The sequence below is a fragment of the Plasmopara halstedii genome, assembly GCF_900000015.1.
Source record: "Plasmopara halstedii genome assembly, contig: Scaffold_110, whole genome shotgun sequence".
Taxonomy (NCBI): domain Eukaryota; phylum Oomycota; class Peronosporomycetes; order Peronosporales; family Peronosporaceae; genus Plasmopara; species Plasmopara halstedii.
The window spans coordinates 12,854-35,593 of NW_020187031.1; the positions used below are offsets into that span (position 1 = coordinate 12,854).

Consider the following 22,740-nt stretch of genomic DNA (forward strand, 5'->3'; position numbering starts at 1 on the left):
AGCGAACTATGGTCACGAGTCAATAACTCTGCTCGTCTGAAGATACTCAACCAGTAACGGTCATAGTTAACATCTTTATGGAGAAATCCCATACATGCGAGGCTCACACAATACCTCCCGTGTTTACCTAGCCATCTTTAAAATTGAACTCGGATATCATCTTTCGTGCCGTATGGGCAGGCTAAAACATGGATATGAGGCTGTATGAGTGCACCACGACCTCAGCTAAGCTGAGAAGACAGGTAACGATCGTTACCTGCTGAGCAGTGCCTAAGTATTAGCTTGTGATGTATATATGAAGCTGACAAACACTTGAGTCTAGCATGACCCAGTTTCTACAGATTGTGGGGTGCAATGGGTCAAACTCTGTCGTCCAAGCCAACCTGAGTGGGAAAACTTACTCGCTTTCATCAAACCGGTTTCGCGCTTTGCTTAAGAAATAGTCTATGACGACACACCGATCTTCCATCATATCATCCGTATTGAGTTTTGATCATGAAACGTGACAGTATTTCTGAGCTTCGCTCTAAGTACAACAGAAATGCGTGCAATTTCTATAATGTTGCATGCTACAACATAATAGATTACGGACCTCGTTGACAAAACGTTTTTGTATCTTTGCTATCTTGGCTTCTATGGAAGTCGCGAATGCTATGTGCAATAAGACTTGCTCTCCCAAATGTTTAAGCTGATTAATTCAGGCGTCCCTTAGATTTTTGCATCCTCTTGTAGAATGTTTTTCGCTAAAATAATGCCTTAATTGTATATTTCTTACAAAAAGTCTAAGTTCTTGCCCAAAGCACAAATATTCACGACAATTTTAAGATTACATTGGAAACATTTCAGTTATTGCATTGCCAAAAATGAGTAAGAAGGTAGTGCTGGAGGAAGATGAGTATGTGGAGACGCTGGGCCTAATTATTGAGCGAGACTTCTTCCCAGACCTACCTAAGCTCCAGAAACAGAGACGGGTAAAAAACTTATCTAAACTCGGGCACGTGTCTTTGGTACTGAATTTTTATGCGCTCATTACTTTTTTCCAATGTAGCTTCTGCTTGCTGACGAGGGGACTGAAACAGCTTTGCGCGCTATATCGACTACTAGCGACGACACATCAGTGCGGAGCAATGCGAGCGTAGTAGGTTGGGATCAACCTACTCCGTATGCTAAGCTAGCGGCTGGCGACCGGGTTCAGGTCGAAGATGACTCCAATAGTGTTATGGCATCCATGACCCTTAACCGCTTTGTGGCAACTCATACTTCTGAAGATAATGAGTCTTTCAAGGAATTGCAAGAAAAAGCGGTCAATGACCATCAAAGAAAGTATCATTGGGCTTTCGATGAAAACAAAGATAAAGGGGATTCGAAGCTTCATTTGTTGGCAAATGGCACTTGGATCTCGAAAGATCAACGAAAACTTGTAGACGAAGCATGTGCTCCGAAAGGTCAATTGATGTATAATTAGGTGCCATGATCACTTGACTTACGGCTCTATTGGTGTTGTTGACCTAGGTCTTAAGGATGACAGACCAGGCTTTCCTGAGACGTGGAGGTATCGTGCGAGAAATCCATTAATCTTTCAACCTGAGCTGGAAGCAACACGAGACATCTGCCAAGTAGGTTTGATTGTCATGAATGAAAAGCTAGCCAGAAAATCTCTGTTTCACTACCGCCGCTTCACATCTGATAGATCAAAGCTGCTTCCAAAGGTCAGCTCTTGCTCGAGAAAGATCCAAATTCGCGTTCAAGACTACCTCCTAGATCAAGGGCAAAAACAGTTTACGCTAATTCTAGGTTTTTCTCAAATGACGTTCAAGTAAGCCCTTCATATGCTGATTCATCTGTAAACAACTAACAGCAGACCGTGTATTGCACTGAGTGACTGAAACAGTTGGTCGAGTCCGAATGTGGGGGTGGATCGTCGGCTTCACGAGATAAATATTCTTTAGTGCCGATGACACCAATCATAGCTCCGGGTGTTGATGCAAGCCCTTTAATGACATGGGGAGATATTGAAGCCACACCAACGATTTTAGACAACGAGGCAACGCCTGGTGTGTATTGTCATTAACATTTTTTATAAATCGAGCAATGTGTTTATTGTGATATTGGCTGCAGGACGTATTTGGAACACACCATCTTTTGAGATTCAAGATACGTCGCGGCGGGAAAAAGTGGCAACTCGGTTGGAATCAGAAGCTGTGAGTCTGCATCGCTCGTTAAGAAGACTTATGTTTATGTTGTTGACGTTAATAAGCTCCTTTGCTTGACTTAAGCGCCACCGCAACCCCAACCTGCGGTTGCCAGGGCAAAATACGCCGCTAAGAAGTCGTTACAAGGCTGAACACACGCACATGTCTCGAAATGTTCGTGCCCGCATGTCCAGTGTCCGATCGGCTCTACGCACTCCAGTAGGCTCAGATACGCAGTTACGTGCAAGCTATTCCACGCCTTTACGACTACCAAAACCTTCGTCCAAGACACGAAAGACAAGATGAGCCAAACTGATTGTCATCGAGTGAGATGAAGGCAAATTATCGCAATGCTGACAACGTCTGTGATAATGGATCAATCATAGCGATTTGATAGTCGTAACAGCTGTTCGATGTATAGCCGTCATATAGGCTGCATATTTCTGACAAGCAAAGAGCGGCTGGACGTGTATCTAGCAGCCTATTACAAGGGCTCCTTCCTCAGAACATTTTAACGCTATTTTAGATTTCTATTTTTATCAGTGGCTGTATATTGGTACCACATCAGAGGTTCCGATCAAGGAGGCCCATCAAGTGCTTCCAAGCGAACGTGACGAGACGAGCTTGATGACTCAGAGCAGAGAGTTGTATAAGGCTGTTATTGTAGGTGGAGGTCCAGCAGGAATTGGCATCTTTATACGAGCTGCGCGAACAGGCTATCTACCGCGACTGTTGGATCCGAAAAAGTATGGTACTACCAAGGATAATGAGCTCAGCAATTTATTGAAAGTCGAGCAAATGGGTGTCGCAGTTCTTCACGACGGCAATTCAAATACATTTGGTGGGGGCAATTTGGGCGAATATATAATCAACTCAAACACGTTTGCATGCAGTCTGCTGGCTAGCATTCTCGACGAAAAATCCGAACTAGACCCACCGGAGAGTATTAAGAATACGTTTTTGGAGGGTTTACGTACTCACGTAAGCGCCAAGCGACTAGAAGAACTCGGTGCAGCACCTGGAAAGCTTACGGAAATGGGTTGCTTTCTGCGTCATGTAGGAGCTTGTCTGGTTCGAGAAATATCCGGCAAAGCTTGTGACACGAGTAAAGTATTATATGATACAACAGCAACTAAGTTCGAGGCACAGCAAAATGGTCTTATCTGTGTCCATACTCGAAGCACTAATGGAAGCGCTGCTGCCACAGTATTGTACACTGAGCATCTGATATTAGCAACAGGAGGCACACAAGAACTGCCTTCCTTGGATAATCTTGCTTATCATTCCAAACTGTTCACCTCGGATTCCTGCTTGCGAGAGGAAGGATTTGCAAAGTTAAAACGACATCTTCTTGCATTGCCTCCAGGTGAGCGAAAAGTCTGTATCGTCGGTGGATCTCATAGCTCCTTCTCGGTTGCGTGGCTTCTTTTGAACAAATTTTATGATTCTAAAACAAAAGGTCTTTTGTTGAGTACGGATAGCTCTAAGAAACAAACTCAATTCGACTCCGAGGAAATTCAGACCACATCCGTCCCACACCTTAGAGCCTCTGACAAATTGACACTGACCTTAGCCCCTCTCACAGTAAAAAAACATGACAATTCATCCACCTCTACTACAGTCAAGCATAAATGTCACGCAAGTCACAGTGCCAGTGGTTTCATTGTATCTCAGACGGCAGCATTCAGCCCAAAGGATATTACGATTTTGCATCGATCTCCAATCCGGTGTTATTATGGTTCAAAAAAGGAAGCTGAAATTGACGGTGTCGATGGGAGTCGAGTTGATCGGTCTGGTTGCGTGAATACTTTTACGGGACTTCGCGAGGATGCCAAGAAGTTGTTCAAGAGCGTGAAGTCAGGGCGAGAAGTGCGTGTTAGGCTGTTTCAAGTAAATGAAAAGGGTTCACAGACACTCATCGACAAAGCATATGCAACAGCCGGAGCAATCGTCTGGGGTGCTGGATACAAGACGAATCTGCTGCCAGGTTTTGACGAAGCGGGGAAGTCGCTCTTATTTGAACAAGACGATGGGGTCATCAAGGTTGATATGAAGGCACGATTGCAGTTACTTGGTCAATTTAAGGGCAAGTGTCCTAGTATTTTAGGCCTCGGTCTAGGGTTCAGTCTGCGTTCAGCTGTTGATGAAATGGGCATGGAAACACGCGTCGATGGGGTTACCGTCTATCATCGTCGAGGCGCTTCATTGGTCTTAGAAGCGCTTTTTGGGCCCGAGGTTTATGGTAGTAGTTCAAGCTTTGAAGAAATGGTAGAGAAGGTGAGCTTGACGCATCAGAACACGGTTCCCTGCATCTTCTGACTAGAGCATTTTACAGAATGAAAAGAAAAAGCGCGACGTGTATTCAATGAAGACCGCTGAAAAGTGCGTTTGATACTTTGCTTGGTGCATATTGATTAGATTCTTCGTGATCTGAACTGATGAATTGTGTTTGTGATCGAAGGGTGTCAATTGCTGCGAGTAGGGTCGCAAATATAGGTCAGGCTTTAGTGTCACTATCAAAAGGCCACACTTCACGATGTGGTAGCGTTGTAGCACCGCATCTTTCAGTACGTCCATGAAGCGTCACTAATGCAAGAGAACATTTGATAATCAGCTTTTTTGTGCTCGATCAGACCGCGCCAGCAGCCCACGTCATAGTGCGACAAAGCCCATCAAACAAATTACGTCAGACTGAATCGCCAACTAATCCGCCAACTAATCCGCCAGTAAAGTTACTTCTCCTTAGGCGTCGCGCCTCTGTCGACATATCATCAGCAAAATTTTCTTCTCTTCGCGCTTCCGTGGCGGCAGCTGCAGATCTCAAGATTAGCACAGGGTGAGATGGATGAGGACTTTTGAATCAATTTTTGCCCATAATATTCCTTAAAGCTGTTAAATTAAACGTGTGCCTATAGTTGAAACCTTGTACTTTTTCCTCGTGAGTCAATCAAAACTTAATACCTTTATCAGGAATTAAAAAGATTTCATCAAGAGAAAAGGGTAACGTACTTAAGCTCTGGCACCAGACTTTTCAATAACTCACCGCCAAATACCAGTGCTTACTATAGTATTACTAAAGATAAGAACTATCCACGGAACGTCGCACCCCGTCAAGAAAACTCAGATCAAGAGTGATGCAACTCGCCTACAACAGTCCGGAGCTGCTAGACTTCTATCTTATGTGAAGCATTTAATTATCCACTGTTCATTAATTAGAGTGAGCATACTGATTCAAAATTATGGAAATTGCGCCGTGCGGGAAGTCTCATCTACATCATGTTAAGGCAGAATACTCGGGTCTCTCAAAGCTTGAGAGCGAACAGCTTAAGCTGTCATTATCCAGTCAGTATCCTGTACAGTCATTGCACGAAAGCTCAACCACAGAGCCTTTTCAAAACCAGCAGTGTTTATCTATTCAACCTACTACTCATTCGAGCCGCCATCTCGTACCCACTTCTGCCTCATCGATAGGATCATCCGTACTATCAACTGCCTCTTTGCACCAATTATTGGGAGAGTGTGAGGGGCAATTCGCTCCAGCTTTGGTACAAGCACAAGCAAACGAAGTCACAGTGGACGAGCATAACACTCGTGCAATTGCCTTTTCACCTGCGTCAATAAAAATTCGAGCGAGTATTTCTCGCAGTGTGCTTCAAGGAGGAAGCTCGGATTGCAAAGAAGATTTTGATCTAGCACTAGCGGACTTCTCCTTCATGAGTTCATCTACTTCTGCTATTGCTGGAAATGCCGTCGCTGAGGGTTCAAGCGACAGCTTTAATTCGATGAGAAGGCGTGAATGTCGAATTTGCTTTGATAAGCTGAACGTTTTGCAATCACACACGTGCGCTTTGTGCAGTAATTCGTTCTGCACTAATTGTACGCGGTGGTACATTGAGTTTAAAGTTGTTGAGGGTGAAGTTTCACAGAAAAAGCTGGTGTGTCTGGCGCCACAATGCACTCATCCACTATCTGAGGAGCTTATTGAAAGTTTGGTGTCGCCCGACACGTTTTTAAAGTACAAAAAGTTCGTAAGAAATCAAAGAGTTGGTATCCGCTTTTGTCCACGTGCTGGTTGTTGCGCTGTCTTGGACGAACCGCTATATTCGACAGCGCGCCGAGTCAGGTGCCACGTTTGTAAGCGCGAATCGTGCATGCGGTGCGGTAGCGACTTTCACAAACTCCTAACCTGTCGGCGTGTAGATAAGCGTTTTGGACATTGGAAGAAGCATCACAACGTACGCGCATGCCCTGGCTGCAAAATTGTGATTGAGAAACAAGGTGGTTGCTCGCACATGAAGTGCTTACAATGTGACCTGGAGTTTTGCTGGTCTTGCTTGTGCTCGTGGAACAATCACGATGAGACGATGTGTTTGCCATTAAGCTTTTTGCACTCCAACAGCCTCAAATTTGGCTGCTGGGCGCCAATGCGCGCCGTCACCAAGACAGTTGTAATAGGAGTTGCAGCTGTTGCAGCCGTGGCTGGAGCAGGAGTTGCAGTCGTCGTGCTGCCGCCATTAGTCGGATATCAGTATATGAAGGATTCATATCGACGTCGCAAGTACGCGAGAGGATCCTAATTATCATGCGATGGATGGAGACGCGTATTTTTTTTAGCCTGGCAAGTATCAAATAAATCAATTTAATGAGTATAGATGTGTCGTTCATTCTTCCGTCTCGTTGATGCGTATAACGCCTATGCTAAATTACAGGAATGACCAGTGAAAAATGAAGATATCAATGAGACACAATTGACCACTCAGAGCATTTTCGTACTTAGTTACCGATAAGCCTAGTAGTAAGACAATACCATGATTAAATCCTCTTCGTCTCCTTATAAGCTTGTTCACGCCATGGTCTGCAATTTTTAACATCCTTGTGCTTTGATTCGTTGTATGTACCTGCTCTCTACGCCATCTTGAACGTATCTGCAATCTTCTTGATTGAGTCAATGTCCACGCGCTCGCCACGCTCGCCGTTAACCCATTTAAAGGCGGCAAATTCGACGTTGGATCGAGCCTCCAACGTGCTTTTAGCAGGCTCCTTCAGGGATGCTCGAAGCACACTAGCAGATTTGTTTACGTACTGCAGATACGACACACCTGCCATGCGCCACAACGACGTTCCCTTGTTTGCCATTGTCTTCTTGATCAATTTCTTGGACTAAGCACAACCACAATTGAAAATCCACGATTTAAAATCAAAGTGTGGACTATGTCGCGTAAAAAGAGCGTTTAGTGAGCTAGAAGGACAAAATTAGGTCATACTAATTCTAAGATAATTGGGTGGGTGGAGCAGACCACATCTCAAAATGCTGTCACCCTCTTCTACCAGCGTCGGCGTGAGTTTGCTGCTAATGGCAGTCGGCGTACTGCTTCACATACAAAAAATCCGTCGTAGCATTGCTACATGTGACGATGCTGCGGTTTCTACTAAATGTAAGCCCAAGAAGTCGCAGCAGCAATGTGACAAAGGTAGCTCGGAACCCATGACTGTGCGCATCCTGTACGGGACGCAGACTGGAACGTCAAAAGCAATGGCAGAAGCGCTAGAAAAAACGTTGTTTGCTTTAAATATATCAGGCTTTCATTTTCAGACAAGTGTTGTGAGTATGAAGGATTACGATCAAGACAATTTAGAGCAGGAAGCCATCGTAGTGGCCATTCTGTCTACGTGGACGCACGGACAGCCTCCCGAGGACGCACGAATGTTGTGCAACTGGATTAAAGACATGACACACGATTTTCGCGTTTCTAAGAAATGGCTTAGCGGCGTGCAGCATGCAGTCTTTGGATTGGGCAACGCCGAGTATGACGAGAATTATGGCACTGCAGCTAAGAATTTGGACTGTAACTTGTGCAACTTAGGTTCACCAGCTCTTGTGACGTTGGGTTTGGGAGATGATAATTTGGATCAATTCAAGCAATTTAATGACTGGATGGACAATTTGGTCGCTGCCATGTGTGAATACAGCTCTGAGAAGGCAGTGAACGCGTTCAGGAAGAATCAAAGTTTGTCGAAGACTGAAAAGAAAGACTGGATCTCACAGAAAAAGTTTCGACGTCAGAAGAGAGCGCTGAAAGCAGCATTGACTGCAGCTAATGGTGAGACTGTGGAACTAAATGAAGAAGATTTAATGAACGAGAAATGTCTAGTAGACGAACAATCGGACGAAGAAGAGCAAAGAAAACGGAGAATGAACGATGACAACGGTATGGTTGATGTAGAGGACGTTGGAGCGTCGATGAAGGAGTCGGAAGCTGCGAATATGTCTCGTGAGATGGTAACTCCGATGCAGCGCAAAGCATTGACGAAAGAAGGGTACAAAATAATTGGTACACACAGTGCGGTCAAGCTCTGTCGTTGGACTAAGCATCAACTTCGAGGACGTGGCGGCTGCTACAAGCACGCATTTTACGGCATTACAAGCTTTCAGTGCATGGAAACTACTCCAAGTTTAGCATGCGCAAACAAGTGCGTGTTTTGTTGGCGCCATCACAAGAACCCTGTCGGCCGTGTGTGGCGTTGGAAGACTGACGATGCTAAGACTCTTGTCAAAGGTGCGATAGAACGCCATCAAAACATGATAAAGGAACTCAAAGGACTTCCTGGTTTAATACCAGCACGATGGAACGATGCGTTCACAGTCCGCCACTGCGCGTTGTCTCTTGTAGGTGAAGCTATCATGTACCCACAAATCAACGAGTTCTGCAAGCAGCTTCATCATCGGCGGATTTCGTCTTTCTTAGTGACAAACGCCCAGTTTCCTGAAAAAATTGCTGCTCTGAACCCGATCACGCAATTGTATGTCAGTGTTGACGCTGCTACGAAAGAGTCGTTGCGTGCGGTCGATCGACCTCTGTTTAAGGACTTTTGGGAGCGTTTTCTCGCCTGTTTGGAAGAGCTTAAGCACAAGGGGCAGCGTACTGTGTACCGTTTGACGCTTGTCAAGTCATATAACATGGAGGAACTAGATAATTATGCTGAGCTTATCAACATTGGCCATCCTGACTTCATCGAAGTGAAAGCCGTGACGTATTGTGGAAAATCCGATGGTTCCAATTTGACTATGCAAAACGTGCCGTGGCATGAGGAAGTACGCAGCTTTTGCTCGGCATTGTGCGACCGCGTGAGTGGTGACTATGCTCTGGCCTCTGAGCACGCCCACTCAAACTGCGTTTTGATAGCCAAGAAGAAGTTCTACCGGGAAGGTGTGTGGCACACCTGGATTGACTATGATCGCTTTCACGAACTCATTGCAAAGTACTATGAAGATGGTACACTATTTACCGCTGATGAGTATATAGCTCCTACACCGCATTGGGCACTTTACGACTCGAAGGAGCAGGGCTTTGATCCCGCCGAAACTCGATTTCGTCGCTCGAAAGATGGCAAAGTTGTCAAATTTGCATATCTGTCTACAGAGTCTGGCTGTGGTTAATGTCACGAAAGAAATTATTTGTAGACTTGCTTGATAAAATTTTTACTTTTTTTGCATCATCTGCTCATGTCGCATAATTCGTTGGATGTCACTGCGAAGAGAGCGCTTTGAAAATGTATTGACATTCGAGAACGCCGTCCTCGTTACAGTCAGTACAATGAAGAGCGTTGTAGATGATGGAGCGACCGTACTTGGCTCGAAGGCTCTGTGGCTGCAAAATTTTTGCGACCTGGACATCAAATGGACCGCAAAAATCTCTAAAACGGTGCACCACATCTTCACCACGAACTTCGAGTGCCAGACATGGGGATGAGCACATGTACTTGAGCATTTCCTGTTGATTGACGTAAGAATTCTGGCTTCGTCAAATGCACTAGATCTAACGTACATGGTACTGTCGCATGAGTCCTCTATAAATTTGAAAGAGCTCATCGGCTTCGTCCATTCTCAAATGCACGAGCTTCAGCGCCGATATTTCAAAACCTGCTGTCAAAATGGCATCTAAAATCTCGCCGGTGCCAGCTTCTTGGACAATTCGCGGACGGATAAGACACAAAGTGCAATGATTCAGTAGTGCAGTGCTAAAATAGGGATCGCTTGCACTCTCGTCCGAACAAAAAATTTCGAGCTCAGTCCTGGCAACAAGTACTGTATCAATATCAGCGGCAACTAATTTCAGTTTAATATCGTCGATCACTTTTGGTCCAGAAAGTCGAACTTCAACTAACACCGAAACATCTTCTAAAAGAGAGCACTGTCGTTCTTTTTCGACCTCTGACGTTAATGCCTCTAGCTTTGCAATATGATACTTTTGTAGATTCACCATTTGGAGATTGCGTATATATAGGCCACTCTGTTCAATGAGATGGATAATACGTCCCATCTGAGAGTATCCGTCTGGTGTAATGACAAAGACAGCTTTGTCTTCACGCTGTTGAAGTTTTTTTCGTGTGTAATCATTGGCTGGCTCCAGAATCTTAAGCTGTCGAGAATACCTATTGCAGGACATTAAATCACTTTTTTGTGTAGTTATGACACCATTTTGCTATACAATTACACAATAATAAAGCTTCCGGCAAACAGATTATCGAGGCTGACTGTAGGAATTCGAATACGCTTCAAAAAAATCCTTTTCGTTTGCCGATCCACCTACCAAGTAGCACCATTTAAAGCAGAAAAATTATAAGCTTTTGTAGGTTAAATCTAGACATTTCTAATGTACGAGCTCGACGGTGTTGTCTCCTTGATAGTACATGATGTAATTTTTCCTTAAACCTGACTGCGGGTCATTCCATTCCACAAAAAACGCAAGCTGCTCTACTTCATCCATAATTGTTTTCGTAATCCCACCACAAGACACCTCAGAAAAACTGTGGAAACCGATCATTTCTATCAAATTTAAATGTTGAGAGCCTTTCAGAAATCTTCATGAACCGGCACATTCATGAATTTCAGAATTCATAATGAGGTATACGAGTTATTAACACAGGTTGTACGACAGTGTCTTATCTAATGTGATGTATCTTGCTTTTAGTGACGTATACGGAACGCAGTACGTAGTGTTTCCTACGGAGGTAGAGCAAATTGTAGAACGATTGGAAGACCAATTGCCTGACAAGATTGGACGATCCACGCATTGGCTAGAGTATCACCATATCATGGAAAAGCTAAATTTACAAGCTCATCAGTCTGCACGACACAAACAAGATAATTTTGTGGTGGAAACTTTGCTGACGTTTGACAAATTTTCGATTGTCATAACTAATTTGCTATCATTGGAGTATTGGAAAGCAAATATATTGCCATTTCTTCAGTGCCGTGATCAGGACGCTGCGTCTTTGCGACTGTACTTTGTTGTGTATCACGAAGCCACATTGACAAACTTGCTGGAGGTCGCATTTTACCACGAGCACGTTGTTGAGAGCCTAACTGACGATCTGCTGCTTGAGCTCATTGACTACTGCATGCGAAAGCTTTCATGGCTGATCGGTTATCCTCGTGATCGTATTGCAGAGGCCACGAGTTTTCACAAATCTGGACCAGAATTAGTGCAGATGATGAAAGCACAAAGTCCCTGTGAAGAGCTAGAGCGACAGCGTATGGAAATTGAATTTCGCGTGGCTGTGCAGACTGTGACTATACTGCGCTACGTGACAGAGAGACTTTACATGCTTCCACTAGATATTGTTTCTCGTCTCTTAGACAAGCACGATGCTCTCCTTACACTTGTGGCGTTGGTTGAAAACCCACCATGGACGCACAAAGCTGTTGCCAGGATACCTACAGCCAAATCTAACGAGGCTCAAACAACTGAAGTCAAGTGGAAAAAATTTGTCGATCAGAAGTGGGTTGTAGTAGAACCTAGAGATCTCCTTGCGCTCACGACAACTGAAGCCCAGGTGTGGCTGGCCATCTATTATTTGCTGTGCACCAAGTCGGCACGTGAGCATTATGAGATGACGCAGTATCGAAAGGATCAGCTTTTACGCGTTCGCAAATACCTGAACGAAATCTTAATGGATCAGTTGCCACTTCTTGCTGATGTCCAGCGATATTTGGACGAATTGGCCATTGTCCAAGTTGGTAGCACATCTGTTCCTGGCAAGAAAAGTCTTATCATGGAGACAGTGCCATATTTACGCGAGAGTCTATTTCGGAACTTCAGCGCGAGTAATAAAGATCTTGCACGTGAATTCGATGAGCTCAGTGTAAGCTTTAATCGAGGAGAAGATCTCAATGCATTAGCCGAGTTGTATCAAACTAAAGAAGTCGAAGAACTTCTTGAGGTTGAAAACCCAGCGGTAAACAGTGTTGCAACCGATGGCGACGACGCAGCCGACAAAAAGTGTGAAAATGACGAGTTGTTAAAGACTCTTGTGCCTTTGCGTGTCAAGCTCGAAATTTCAAACTCAGCGACCGGGAAGACGTCTTCACACAAAAATGCTTTGATCATGGAGCTGAATTGCAACAATGAGCTCACACTGTGTGACAAAAACAGCGACCTTGAGTTTGTATTGACCGTAGACCAGGAGAGTCGAAAAGCCATGGAGAGTCAGACTCAGCGCTACTATCGCTATCGCTTACGCGAGAATGAGAAGATGGAAAGCACAGAAAATCTAATTTCGAGCCGTGCTTCAGCGAAAGTGCACGTTTGGTTTGCGGAAGCTAATATTTCTGACCAGCACGAGGTAGAGCTACTGTGTGATGATCTGCAGCTTCCTGAGGTTTGTGAGGCTTTAACAAACTCTGGAATGATAAAAATTTGGAAGCAGATCGGGTCATTTGAAGAGTCAAGTCTCGTGGTCGTACAATGCCAGCTTATCGCCAACCCTGTAACAGTCTCTGAACAAATTAAAGAAAACAACGCAGCTCGTTGTGGATATCGTCTCGGATCACTATACTTGGCAGTGCCATATTAAAAGCTATATATTGCTACGTTTGCTTGTTTGAGCCTGACACTGCATCTCGCCTCCTGACCTTAAGCTTTGTCTACATTACGCTCTTCGTTGTTTATTAGCTCAATCTTAACACATTTGGTCCATCTCTACGTATTGTTAATTTGCAGTATGAAATTGTGGCCGGCATTAAGTAGACGTATTAATTACTTCCACGATTTTCTCCGCTCAATCTGTTTTGAACGCATGACAAAGTTGGGATACGTAGCTAGAAAACCGTGCTAAGGTATTAAGAAAAAATTCGGACATCAGGGTTATCGCCGTTACATAAAAAAGCACACGGCCTTTTGTAGATGTAAATATTTGTGGCGTGATAGCAAGAGTCGCCATGATAAAATGGCTGTGCAAAAACCTCATTGTAAATCAATTACTAGATAAGTCGTGAACATTCTTAATTTTGTCCTTTGCGATGCGGCAGGAAAGATATCTGAGCTCGCTGGTGAGCAATAATTACCCAATGTATCTGGGTTGGTCGTATAATTTCTTGTGTCAGAATTTGACAACATGCGACGAAAAATCTGCATATGTCTTTGTAAGCCCCCAGTTATTGGCGCTGAAGAAACACTTGAAGCATAGCATAAATAACGACATTTTACTATTCTTTCTAAAGGCGACACAATTCCTTCTTCTTTACATGCCCCAAAATTTCGATCTGTGGGCATCTATCTCGTCACACCTTCAGGCTTTTTTTCTATTGATTTACGAACAGCTAAAAAAAACGAGATCGTCAGCAGCGCCGTCACTAGTGCGCTTTATTCTATGCGACAACGTGATCTGGAATACAGTCTTGGCGCCGTCGTAATTTGTTAGCAGTTGTGTGAAGCAGATTAGGCAACTAGCGGATATCAAGCTGGAAGGCTTCGTTCGAAAACTTGGAATCGCTGTGGATGACTCGTTTGCGTATAAACAATTGCGCACACGGTACCAGCCAACTTAAATGTCCACATTGTTGTTTCAGCAACGACCACGCTATCGTATATCTTGCATACTGTCTCATATGATACTTCATATCATATGCTATTTTATATTATCACCAACATTATAGAGCAGAATTGTTCCTCCGTCCGTCCACGGATAATAAAGCTAGTGTATTTGAAATCACTCGATTGTGGATTCAAAGCCTACTTTATGTACCTATTCTGACTTCTTTACTTTCATTGCACTGAATTCTTAAGTACTGCCTAATTGAATGATATACCTAAGTGTCTCTATACTTTTAGATACATCGAACGACAAATATGCAGTCTTAATTGAAGAAAATATACATTCCGCCGTCAAACGATCTATTCGAAATATTCTAGCCACTCGTTTGCTCAAACGTACGTAGATTGATAACAAGCTGTTAATCCTCTCAATTAAAGTGTTCGACAAACACTTGGTTTGCCGTCAATCGATTGTTCGTCAGATCTGTCGTACGCATTCGCACGTGCATTGCACCTGTATATCCTAAATGTGTGCACGAAGAACCAAGCAAAAACTATCTTATGACTTAACCTGTCCCGAGTGGAAGAATATCTCGCCAGTCACCAGGCCTTGTGATTCATGCTCACAGAATCACTCTTAAATATACTACCAAGCGCTACGAGTAGTTTTGAAACCATGTTGTGCATACTCACCATAGCTGTTGCTACTTTTGTCAGTTCTGCCGCTCGATCTGAGGCTGCATGTCCTAATTTAAATCTGGGCAAATGTGGCGACGCCTCTAGTCCTGAGTGCTGCTCTGAAGGAAATTTCTGCATGCCATGGACGCCCAGCAATTATCAATGCGTTTCTCTGCCTTCACAGTGCTCACGCCAGTTCACAGGTTATGACTTTTATGGCGGCGACATCAAGACGGTGTACGGAGTGCAGCCTGGCGACTGTTGTGCTTCGTGCTTGTCAACCAGTGGGTGCTTGGCTTACACTTTCATCAATGAGTATCATGGCACGACAGCTTGCTACTTAAAAGCCGGAATGGGAAAGCCAAAGAAGGTTGTTGGCATCGTCTCGGCTGTCATCGACAGCTACACAAGTGACCAAGACCACACACCGAAGCACAGTTTACAAGGGGCTGAGTCCCTAGAGCTTCTTTCTGTTTGAATGAAGCTTGATTTGTTAAACAATTTTGTAGTTTTAGGGTGTGCCATCAACTGCTATGTAACGATACGGCATTGACACAACCTTTAATTGAATTAACAAGTCTCACGTTTCCATGCATCTCTTTGGCCACATCATCATAAATTGATACGGTCGAATGAATAAGAAATTGAACGGACCCACCCCATGACATCAGTTGCAAATTTATGTTATCTAAAATGAGAGTGGCAGACTGCATGTGCTGCTCATGCATCTATTATTTAACATAACATCAGACTAACATCATCAATTGCTATTTATAACAATAACGAGGAAGCCTTGCCTTATACATTACTGCATGCAACCGAATGTTTTTTATTCGATGACAAAAAATTTGTCCGGGTACTAAATTAGATATGTGTCACTTGAGGTAAGTGAAATCAGGCAAAAATGTCTTCTAATCGTAGGATGTTCGTTGTGGCTCGTATCTTTGTAGCTTTCAGTGGGTTGGCTAGCTATCGTAGAGCACAAGAGCTGAGCTTCATATCTATAATTGACATCATCAACCAGGGCATTGAGTAACGAAGCTACAGCGAACGCAGCGTCAAAATGAGGCAAAATAATTTCTTGATCTTTGCTGTCGTACGACTCAGCAACAACACCTGCTTCAATATTTCCCACCAATTCTTTAATTGCCTGATCATTGACTTCGACTTGCAATCTTTCATTCCTAATATCACGCAAAGTAATTGAAAAAGGTCGATATCTCCAGCAACATGGGGCATCTAGAGAGTTATCTTGATGAGACTTGCACTTGCTTGCACAAGCTCCGAAGCGAAGTATAATAGTGCTATCACAAACAGGCAGCTTTGAAAGCGCTTGATTACACCCGATACAATACATCTCCACTAACTGTTGAGCAAACTTTGGTAACACACTTGATTTACTCCCGAGAAAACGGTCAAAACATATCTGTTCCACCTGAACATTTTTCAAAATAGCTTTACCTTCGAACAAACACCCTTCTATCTCATCAAGAGTTGCGAACGTCGTTGAGCCAGAAGGGATCATTTCGGTCGGGAATGGCTTCTCAAAATTTTTAATTTTATTTTCCAGTTCGATTGACTCCAGGTCTTCCAATTTCAATAAATGAAATACTGTGTGAGGTGTGGTATTCGCAAACAGCCGATTGGATAGTGCTTGAAGACTAACAACTATACCATTAATCTCAATGGCACCACGATGCCTTAATAAACGATCAACAAACCGTTTATCAGCATGCTGGTCCCAGAGATTCAAAGTCATCATATCTCGGGGAGAGTCAAACATAATGAGCTCGCATAGCAGTACGCCGTCTAATTCTGTAGCAACACCTCCTTCACTAATGGTAAGTCGTCCAGCATCGTCACCAAATTTTCGCAGCTTGCAGACAACACAAGCTACCATATTATCTTTCAGGTCTTTGATTAAACATTTGTTTCTTCTCCCTTTTGGTGACACTCCTTCCTCAAACGTAAATTCTCGACAGCTTTGCTTATACCACGATATCATCGGATATAGATCCTTCAAAGAAACATTCTGCGTACTGAAATAGCGATCTTTTCGATACAGTAATTGCACCGTCGACGACGTCGTGGATTTATCCTTGCACAAGACAAATTGTGCTTCCACATTACCCCGATAAGATTTAATGCAGCAGGATGAGAAAAAGACGATGTCTCCAATCTGTAACATCGCATCCACGCTTGACAATTGCAAAGGATTCGAGTCTTCTGACGATGACGATGAATGAAGTAACGTGGGCTTGGTCTCTCCCCAGCATGTGACCTTGAAGAATTGCCGACTAGCGTCACCGACATAGAGGACATGACACGCCTGGACGCGCTGACGCGCCACCAGCACTTTTTTTCCTGTTGCAATTTGTTGCACAGCCGCAATAAATTGCACGCTTTGTCCGACGTGTTCCGATGCTGCATTCAGCTTGATAGTGCTCATTTTTCATGAACTAATGTCTGATAGGTGGAATATTCAAGTTGAAGTGATGTTGCTCACCCAGAAAGGATACATTGAACCAATTATCGCTTTACTTTTCTCCCGAATTCTGAAAAAATGAATCAAGTCGAAGCTGACGCTCCATCACCACTTTACTTGGCTGAAGATCTCTTGTACACTACCGAATCTTCGTGTCACTCGATAACTAACTTGCCGAGCTCCAACGCTGCGCTGACAGCGCAGCTTTTACCTGCCACAGCGGCATTTCAAGGAAACTTGCAACTGTCTAAGGCCGCAAGTGGTAATGGCTGTACGCTGTACTTGGCGATAAAGGGTGTAGTATTGGATAATTCAAGTGGACTGCATGACGTTTTCACTACAGCTCAAAGTGTGCTTAAGCAGCTGGAAAAATTGCTGACCACTTTAGAGCTAAAGAACGTCTTGTTTGCACGAGCTACGATAGGATTGGACGACAACAAGCTATATGCAGCTTTGGTATCGACTGAAAGCTTGAACGAAGCATCTCAAAGCATACTGAAATTACAGCAAGGGGCATGCACGGAGATGCTGAGCACTCTGAAGAGTGATGTCGTTACTGACTTCCTACCCAAACAGGTGAACTTCAGTGCACTGAACGTCGTCAGACAAGGAAGTAACGATGAAGCTATGAGCTGTGCTGTCAGCTTGGATATTGCGGCGGTTGTCCCCTATCCCAGTTTGGACGTCGAAGTCTTTCAGCTGCTTAAGGCTGTGGACGAGAAGCTGGAAAGCTTATTTGCGAGTCAGCCCAGTACTACGCTCGCTGATGCAAATGTGCGACTTTTAATGGGACCTATGGGGCAAAAGCTGGTGACAACAAACTTAACTCTTAATCCGCCTTCTTATGAAGAGGCAATGGGCATTTTCGCATTAATTGCGGTGCTTGTGGTCATGCTGATGGGCGTTGTCGCACAAAAAAAGCGCAACGACAAGCGCAGCCGCGACCGCTATGAACGGGCCAGTCGCGCTGCACAATTTCAACGTGTGTCTATTCGGATGAGTCAGCATGATCAAGAAAGCCAGCAGTTCGAGAGCGAAGAGGAAAGTCTTTTGTGACTGAATATTGTGGCTTGAATGAAAAAAGAATTTTAAAAAAGAGAAGAGATAGTTACCTGATTAACATAAAAATATTGCTTAGTGCCTAATGCCTTCGTCGACAAGTGAAAGGTTTTTCTTTAACGTACAACGTTTAATTATCTGCTAAACTGACGCTGAGTGACACCATCTCGCTGGCCAAGACCGATTGTTGTTCATTTTCTTCGGAAGCGATAGAGCTGCCTTGAGTTGCCTTGATAGGACTTGGACTGAACCTAGCACTTGCGTGCTCCACATAGATTGGCTTCGAGGTGAGGCTGGATTGTGACACCTCGGTGTGATATATGACGCTAGAGGCTCCACCCCACGGCGTTTTGCATCGTACGATGTCGCAATTGTACTCGTCAGCTCCTTCTTCGGATGCTTTTATCACAACACTGGTCTCATTGTTCGTATGCGAGCTTCCACTCATCAGAATGCAAGCTTGGCCATTCTTTATTATATCCCAATACTTTGCTCGAAACTAGCAAATACATGGGTGAATGTCTATGCTGCAAATATGATCATTGCAAAGCAACCAAACCTGTTCTGGCACATCATCGTTATGAGTATCGTGAGTGCTCTCAGTAGTATCGACATCAGCAGTGCCTAATGTCTTTGGAGATAGAGAGTGACCTGATATCACCGCTGTGCCACGAGCGCACAGTTTTCCGTTGCTTAGTTCGAATTTTATCCATTCTACGTAAAAAAACAATGAATGGTATCAGACAACGCGATAGAACAAGATGCAGCGCAAGAATTTACCTGCTTGAGCTGCCTCTTCAATTGACCAATTTTTACCACAAAGAATTGCTGTATTGGCCACGACAAATTTGATTCCACCGAACCTAGGTAACCAAAATAAATAGTTGTTATATTGCTAAAACAATAAAGTGCAGTCGCAAACCAACCAAAAACTGAATCGGGCATCGCCAAAACGCTCTTGATACTTTTTAAATTCGTCTTGATCGCGAAACTCATTACAGCCCGCTACGAAAACCTGTCGAAATAGCGAATTAAGAAATGCTTGAATAAGTAAGTGGCTAGCTATCAGGCATAAGCATAATACCAGGCGGATTGCAGGTATCAATTGATTAAGCAGTTTCTGAAAAGCTTTGACTTGAGCATCGTAGAATTCTTGACTTGGAGAAGCATTTACAAAATCGCCACATATCACAACAAAAGCCGGTCGTTGGGAATTCAAAATGTCTATTGCGTCCAGGAATGTAGCCAATTCTGTTTCCCATGTAGAGCCTCCTCTATTGTCTGCCTCTGCTATAGCAGAGGCTAGTCCAAGCTTTGGTCCAGAGAGCTAGACAAAGATAGCACAAATCAAAAAAAGCTGTGCGAGGTGATACGGCAAGACTTAATTGTCATCTTTGCACTCACCAGCATAAAAGAGAAATTTTCAGTCCACTGATTTTGAAGCTCGTGTTCGAGTCCCAAATATACATGGTCACGTGCATACATACATCGACCAAGGCTTACTGAGCTGAAGAAGCGAGGATACATCCCTACGTTATGGCCAAAGCGTAAGCGAGCTGATTGTACAAAAAGAATTAGCCAGTGCACTCACCTGGCAAGTGCAAAACTTGCTGGCGACGAAGAATATGCATCAGTATACTTTTGTCTCGTGATGATTGTGCCTCAATTTGTTTTTGCAACAGATCATCATCATAACTTAATGGATGTTGTGCATCTCGTTTCGATTCTGCGTCAACAAGGCTTTTAACAAGCGAGAACAGCTTCGAGCCACAAAAGTGATTACTAGGTGGCAGTGCTAACATGTGATTGTCAAAATCGATGCCTTTGAAAAAAGGGTGTGCTTTATCAGGAGCACGCGATGTTAGATTTGAGCCGAGACAAGAGCAAGGGACGCAGTACCTTTGACTGCACTCATAGCATTGGTTTCTGTGCCTCCAAGTCGCGATTTCGGGTCTCTCTGCAACAATTTGCTGATCAAATCCTTGGCATCTTCTGAAAGGAAGTTTGGCATGTAGTAGTTTCCATTTTGAATGCGAAGGAAGGTTAGATAGGCACTGCCACCGCTAAAAGGTGTTTCCCCTGTCAAGAGTTGTAATACGATGCAACCAAATGACCACATGTCGCTAGCGTAGGTCGGATTTTGGTTTTCAATCGTTTCCGGAGGCATGTATTCTGGCGTGCCAACGAAATTTGGTCCATTAAGCTTCTCGTCATCTAAATTTTTGGCTGTGCCAAAGTCAATAAGCTTAATATGACCACCCGCGTCATTGCAAACCACCATATTTTCTGGTTTAAGGTCGCGATGAAGTATTTTATTTCTGTGAATATACTCAACTGCATTCACGATGTCTGCCAAATAGAAACGTGCAAGTCTCTCATCCAATCCATGCTGCCGTCCATTGTGAAGCAAATGGCAAAGTAATTCTCCACCGCTTAGCAGATCCAATAAGAAATATAGATTATTGTCGTCCTGGAATGTATGGTACAATCGAACGATGTTCGGGTGACGCAAGCGATTGAGAACGTCCTTTTCCATATTGATCTCATTAAAAATGTTTTGATGACGCAGACGTAATCGTTTAATCCGCTGTTTTTCAATGACCTTTAGAGCAAATTTATCCCCCGTTGTCTTGTGTGTGGCTTCTATGATACGCGAAAAATTACCCTCGCCAAGGATTTTACCCTGCACAAACTCGTCAATGCTGGGCTTGTTTACTGTTTCCTTTGCTGTAAAATTATATGCAACACAATCAATTATGTTATTTAGCCTCGAAATGAATACAGGGTATAAGGATAAGCGTCTGAGATACAAAGAAGTTCATATACGTACGGCTGACCATAAGCGAAGCGTCGTTTTTCGATGAACAATTTTCCGTCAAAAACTCAAATCGTAAATCCTTGCCAAAGATGATACAGATTGTCTAAAACAGATTAGAGAATCTCAAGAAAATTGGCCACATTGGCTGGAATACGCTGCCGCACTATATGGACTAAACCCTTGACGAATTAACAACACAAGTAGCGCATAGCTCACCTCGCCCTTAAATTCAGCACAGAATTGGCGATACGATGTAGCTCGCCTAATTGACAGCGCTGCGGTGGGTAATGGGATGCTGTGAAGAACGCCGCTATGGTTCAAGGAAAGTGCGCTCTTATTGCAATTAAAAAGGGTAGCAAAATAATAGTGAAAGATCGCAGGATGCACAGATGATCATTTTGATTATGTTATCCGAGAACGTAGGGACAGCTGCAACCCATCAGTCTGATCGACAGACTCACCCGAAGGTTATACAAGACCCGATCTAATATAACCTCGATGAACAACCGCAGTGTCAATGGTGAAACAGTCCCTTACCATTTCACTAGTTGTTCTTAGACATAGTGCAAGGGCTAACTTATTTCAATATGCCTTGTAAGTTAATAAAAATATTATTTCCCTCTTCTGATTAGCAAAATTTAAATCACTTTTTGCAAAGATCCATATTTAGGTCACGTGTGTTGTAGAGAAAGTACTTCGAGGTAATTTGTATAAAAGAGAATAATAGCTATAGCATGCACGTTAAAAACTAACACGCTCCCGGGCCCGAGCAAATTGACTGAAAGCCTAAAGACCTAGCAGCAGCCCTTCTTCACGGGAGCCGGCTTTGCATTAAGATTGACGCTGTCTTTTTTGTGCGAGCCACCCTCTTCCATAAGTCTGTTTTTTACTTCGCGCGCAATTTCGATAAAACCGCCTTCCACGTTAATATTGTTCTTCGCACTTGTCTCAAAAAATTTGACACCGTACTCGTCCGCTAATGCCTGACCCTCCTCCGTGCTAATGACCTTATCATCCGTCATATCACATTTGTTGCCAATGAGAATTTTATTCACGTGTACGTCAGCGTGCTGCTGGATCTGGCCCACCCAGTTGCGAATGCTCTGAAACGATGCGCGGTCTGTGACATCATACACCAATAATATGCCTTGCGCGCCGCGAAAGTATGATGTCGTGATGGTGCGAAAGCGCTCCTGACCAGCTGTGTCCCAAATTTGAAGCTTCACCTTCTTGTTGTCCAGCTCTATATTTTTTATCTTAAAGTCAATACCGATGGTAGTGATAAATGTCGGAGAAAAAGAGTCGTTTGCGTAGCGTAACAACAAACACGTCTTTCCCACACCTACAGACACCAATCCGTCATTCCCCAAGCCATAACATTGCTCACTTTTAGACTTACCGCTGTCACCGATCATCAGCAGTTTGATCTGCATATCAAACGGATTCTCATGACGAGCCATACTATTGAGAGATCACAACTCTGGACGCCATCAAAAACAAAAAAATATTAAGTGGAGTCAGTAAAAGATCTTTCTTTCTCAAACTCCGCATCTATCAACAAAGAAATTTTGACTTCATTTTCCTCCTTACTGCACCCACCAATCAGCTAGAAACAATGATTGGACGGCGCAACAGAGAGCGATAATAGAGTGGCCAGATATTACAAGCAGAGAAAAAATATCTTCTCAAGCG

The 22,740-nt window shown here is 43.7% G+C and overlaps 11 protein-coding genes across 11 annotated transcripts; 7 read left to right on the forward strand and 4 right to left on the reverse strand.

Moving 5' to 3' along the window:
* Positions 1-863: 863 nt before the first annotated feature.
* On the forward strand, positions 864-2,498 carry PHALS_00028 (Nuclear protein ES2; the record flags this gene model as incomplete). Its single annotated transcript, XM_024726970.1, has 7 exons — positions 864-971; positions 1,049-1,445; positions 1,513-1,616; positions 1,691-1,816; positions 1,892-2,054; positions 2,119-2,201; positions 2,277-2,498. 7 exons carry the CDS (start codon positions 864-866, stop codon positions 2,496-2,498), a joined length of 1,203 nt encoding a protein of 400 aa, XP_024572058.1.
* Positions 2,499-2,819: 321 nt separating this feature from the next.
* On the forward strand, positions 2,820-5,032 carry PHALS_00029 (L-lysine 6-monooxygenase/L-ornithine 5-monooxygenase; the record flags this gene model as incomplete). Its single annotated transcript, XM_024726981.1, has 4 exons — positions 2,820-4,469; positions 4,528-4,574; positions 4,654-4,759; positions 4,826-5,032. 4 exons carry the CDS (start codon positions 2,820-2,822, stop codon positions 5,030-5,032), a joined length of 2,010 nt encoding a protein of 669 aa, XP_024572059.1.
* Positions 5,033-5,431: 399 nt separating this feature from the next.
* Positions 5,432-6,769, forward strand: PHALS_00030 (hypothetical protein F443_11400; the record flags this gene model as incomplete). The annotated part of the gene is made up of 1 exon (XM_024726992.1): positions 5,432-6,769. The coding sequence occupies one exon, from the start codon at positions 5,432-5,434 to the stop codon at positions 6,767-6,769; it is 1,338 nt and encodes a 445-aa protein (XP_024572060.1).
* An 84-nt stretch (positions 6,770-6,853) lies between these two features.
* On the reverse strand, positions 6,854-7,328 carry PHALS_00031 (h-or na-translocating f-v-type and a-type atpase (f-atpase) superfamily; the record flags this gene model as incomplete). The annotated part of the gene is made up of 3 exons (XM_024727003.1): positions 6,854-6,890; positions 6,966-7,022; positions 7,102-7,328. The coding sequence occupies 3 exons, from the start codon at positions 7,326-7,328 to the stop codon at positions 6,854-6,856; spliced, it is 321 nt and encodes a 106-aa protein (XP_024572061.1).
* A 217-nt stretch (positions 7,329-7,545) lies between these two features.
* On the forward strand, positions 7,546-9,630 carry PHALS_00032 (trna wybutosine-synthesizing protein 1 homolog; the record flags this gene model as incomplete). Its single annotated transcript, XM_024727014.1, has 3 exons — positions 7,546-8,293; positions 8,348-8,749; positions 8,813-9,630. The coding sequence occupies 3 exons, from the start codon at positions 7,546-7,548 to the stop codon at positions 9,628-9,630; spliced, it is 1,968 nt and encodes a 655-aa protein (XP_024572062.1).
* An 88-nt stretch (positions 9,631-9,718) lies between these two features.
* Positions 9,719-11,017, reverse strand: PHALS_00033 (nucleoside diphosphate kinase; the record flags this gene model as incomplete). The annotated part of the gene is made up of 4 exons (XM_024727026.1): positions 9,719-9,964; positions 10,019-10,625; positions 10,688-10,779; positions 10,853-11,017. The coding sequence occupies 4 exons, from the start codon at positions 11,015-11,017 to the stop codon at positions 9,719-9,721; spliced, it is 1,110 nt and encodes a 369-aa protein (XP_024572063.1).
* Positions 11,018-11,093: 76 nt separating this feature from the next.
* On the forward strand, positions 11,094-13,049 carry PHALS_00034 (uncharacterized protein; the record flags this gene model as incomplete). Its single annotated transcript, XM_024727037.1, has 2 exons — positions 11,094-11,098; positions 11,165-13,049. The coding sequence occupies 2 exons, from the start codon at positions 11,094-11,096 to the stop codon at positions 13,047-13,049; spliced, it is 1,890 nt and encodes a 629-aa protein (XP_024572064.1).
* Positions 13,050-14,684: 1,635 nt separating this feature from the next.
* On the forward strand, positions 14,685-15,164 carry PHALS_00035 (PAN-1 domain; the record flags this gene model as incomplete). Its single annotated transcript, XM_024727048.1, has 1 exon — positions 14,685-15,164. One exon carries the CDS (start codon positions 14,685-14,687, stop codon positions 15,162-15,164), a length of 480 nt encoding a protein of 159 aa, XP_024572065.1.
* Positions 15,165-15,210: 46 nt separating this feature from the next.
* On the reverse strand, positions 15,211-17,135 carry PHALS_00036 (uncharacterized protein; the record flags this gene model as incomplete). The annotated part of the gene is made up of 2 exons (XM_024727059.1): positions 15,211-15,414; positions 15,708-17,135. The coding sequence occupies 2 exons, from the start codon at positions 17,133-17,135 to the stop codon at positions 15,211-15,213; spliced, it is 1,632 nt and encodes a 543-aa protein (XP_024572066.1).
* A 114-nt stretch (positions 17,136-17,249) lies between these two features.
* Positions 17,250-18,227, forward strand: PHALS_00037 (uncharacterized protein; the record flags this gene model as incomplete). Its single annotated transcript, XM_024727070.1, has 1 exon — positions 17,250-18,227. One exon carries the CDS (start codon positions 17,250-17,252, stop codon positions 18,225-18,227), a length of 978 nt encoding a protein of 325 aa, XP_024572067.1.
* A 133-nt stretch (positions 18,228-18,360) lies between these two features.
* PHALS_00038 (agc protein kinase) lies at positions 18,361-22,508 on the reverse strand (the record flags this gene model as incomplete). Its single annotated transcript, XM_024727081.1, has 11 exons — positions 18,361-18,729; positions 18,790-18,944; positions 19,011-19,093; positions 19,157-19,557; positions 19,635-19,759; positions 19,822-20,070; positions 20,130-20,957; positions 21,061-21,151; positions 21,864-22,055; positions 22,137-22,390; positions 22,448-22,508. 11 exons carry the CDS (start codon positions 22,506-22,508, stop codon positions 18,361-18,363), a joined length of 2,808 nt encoding a protein of 935 aa, XP_024572068.1.
* Between the last annotated feature and the right edge of the window lie 232 nt (positions 22,509-22,740).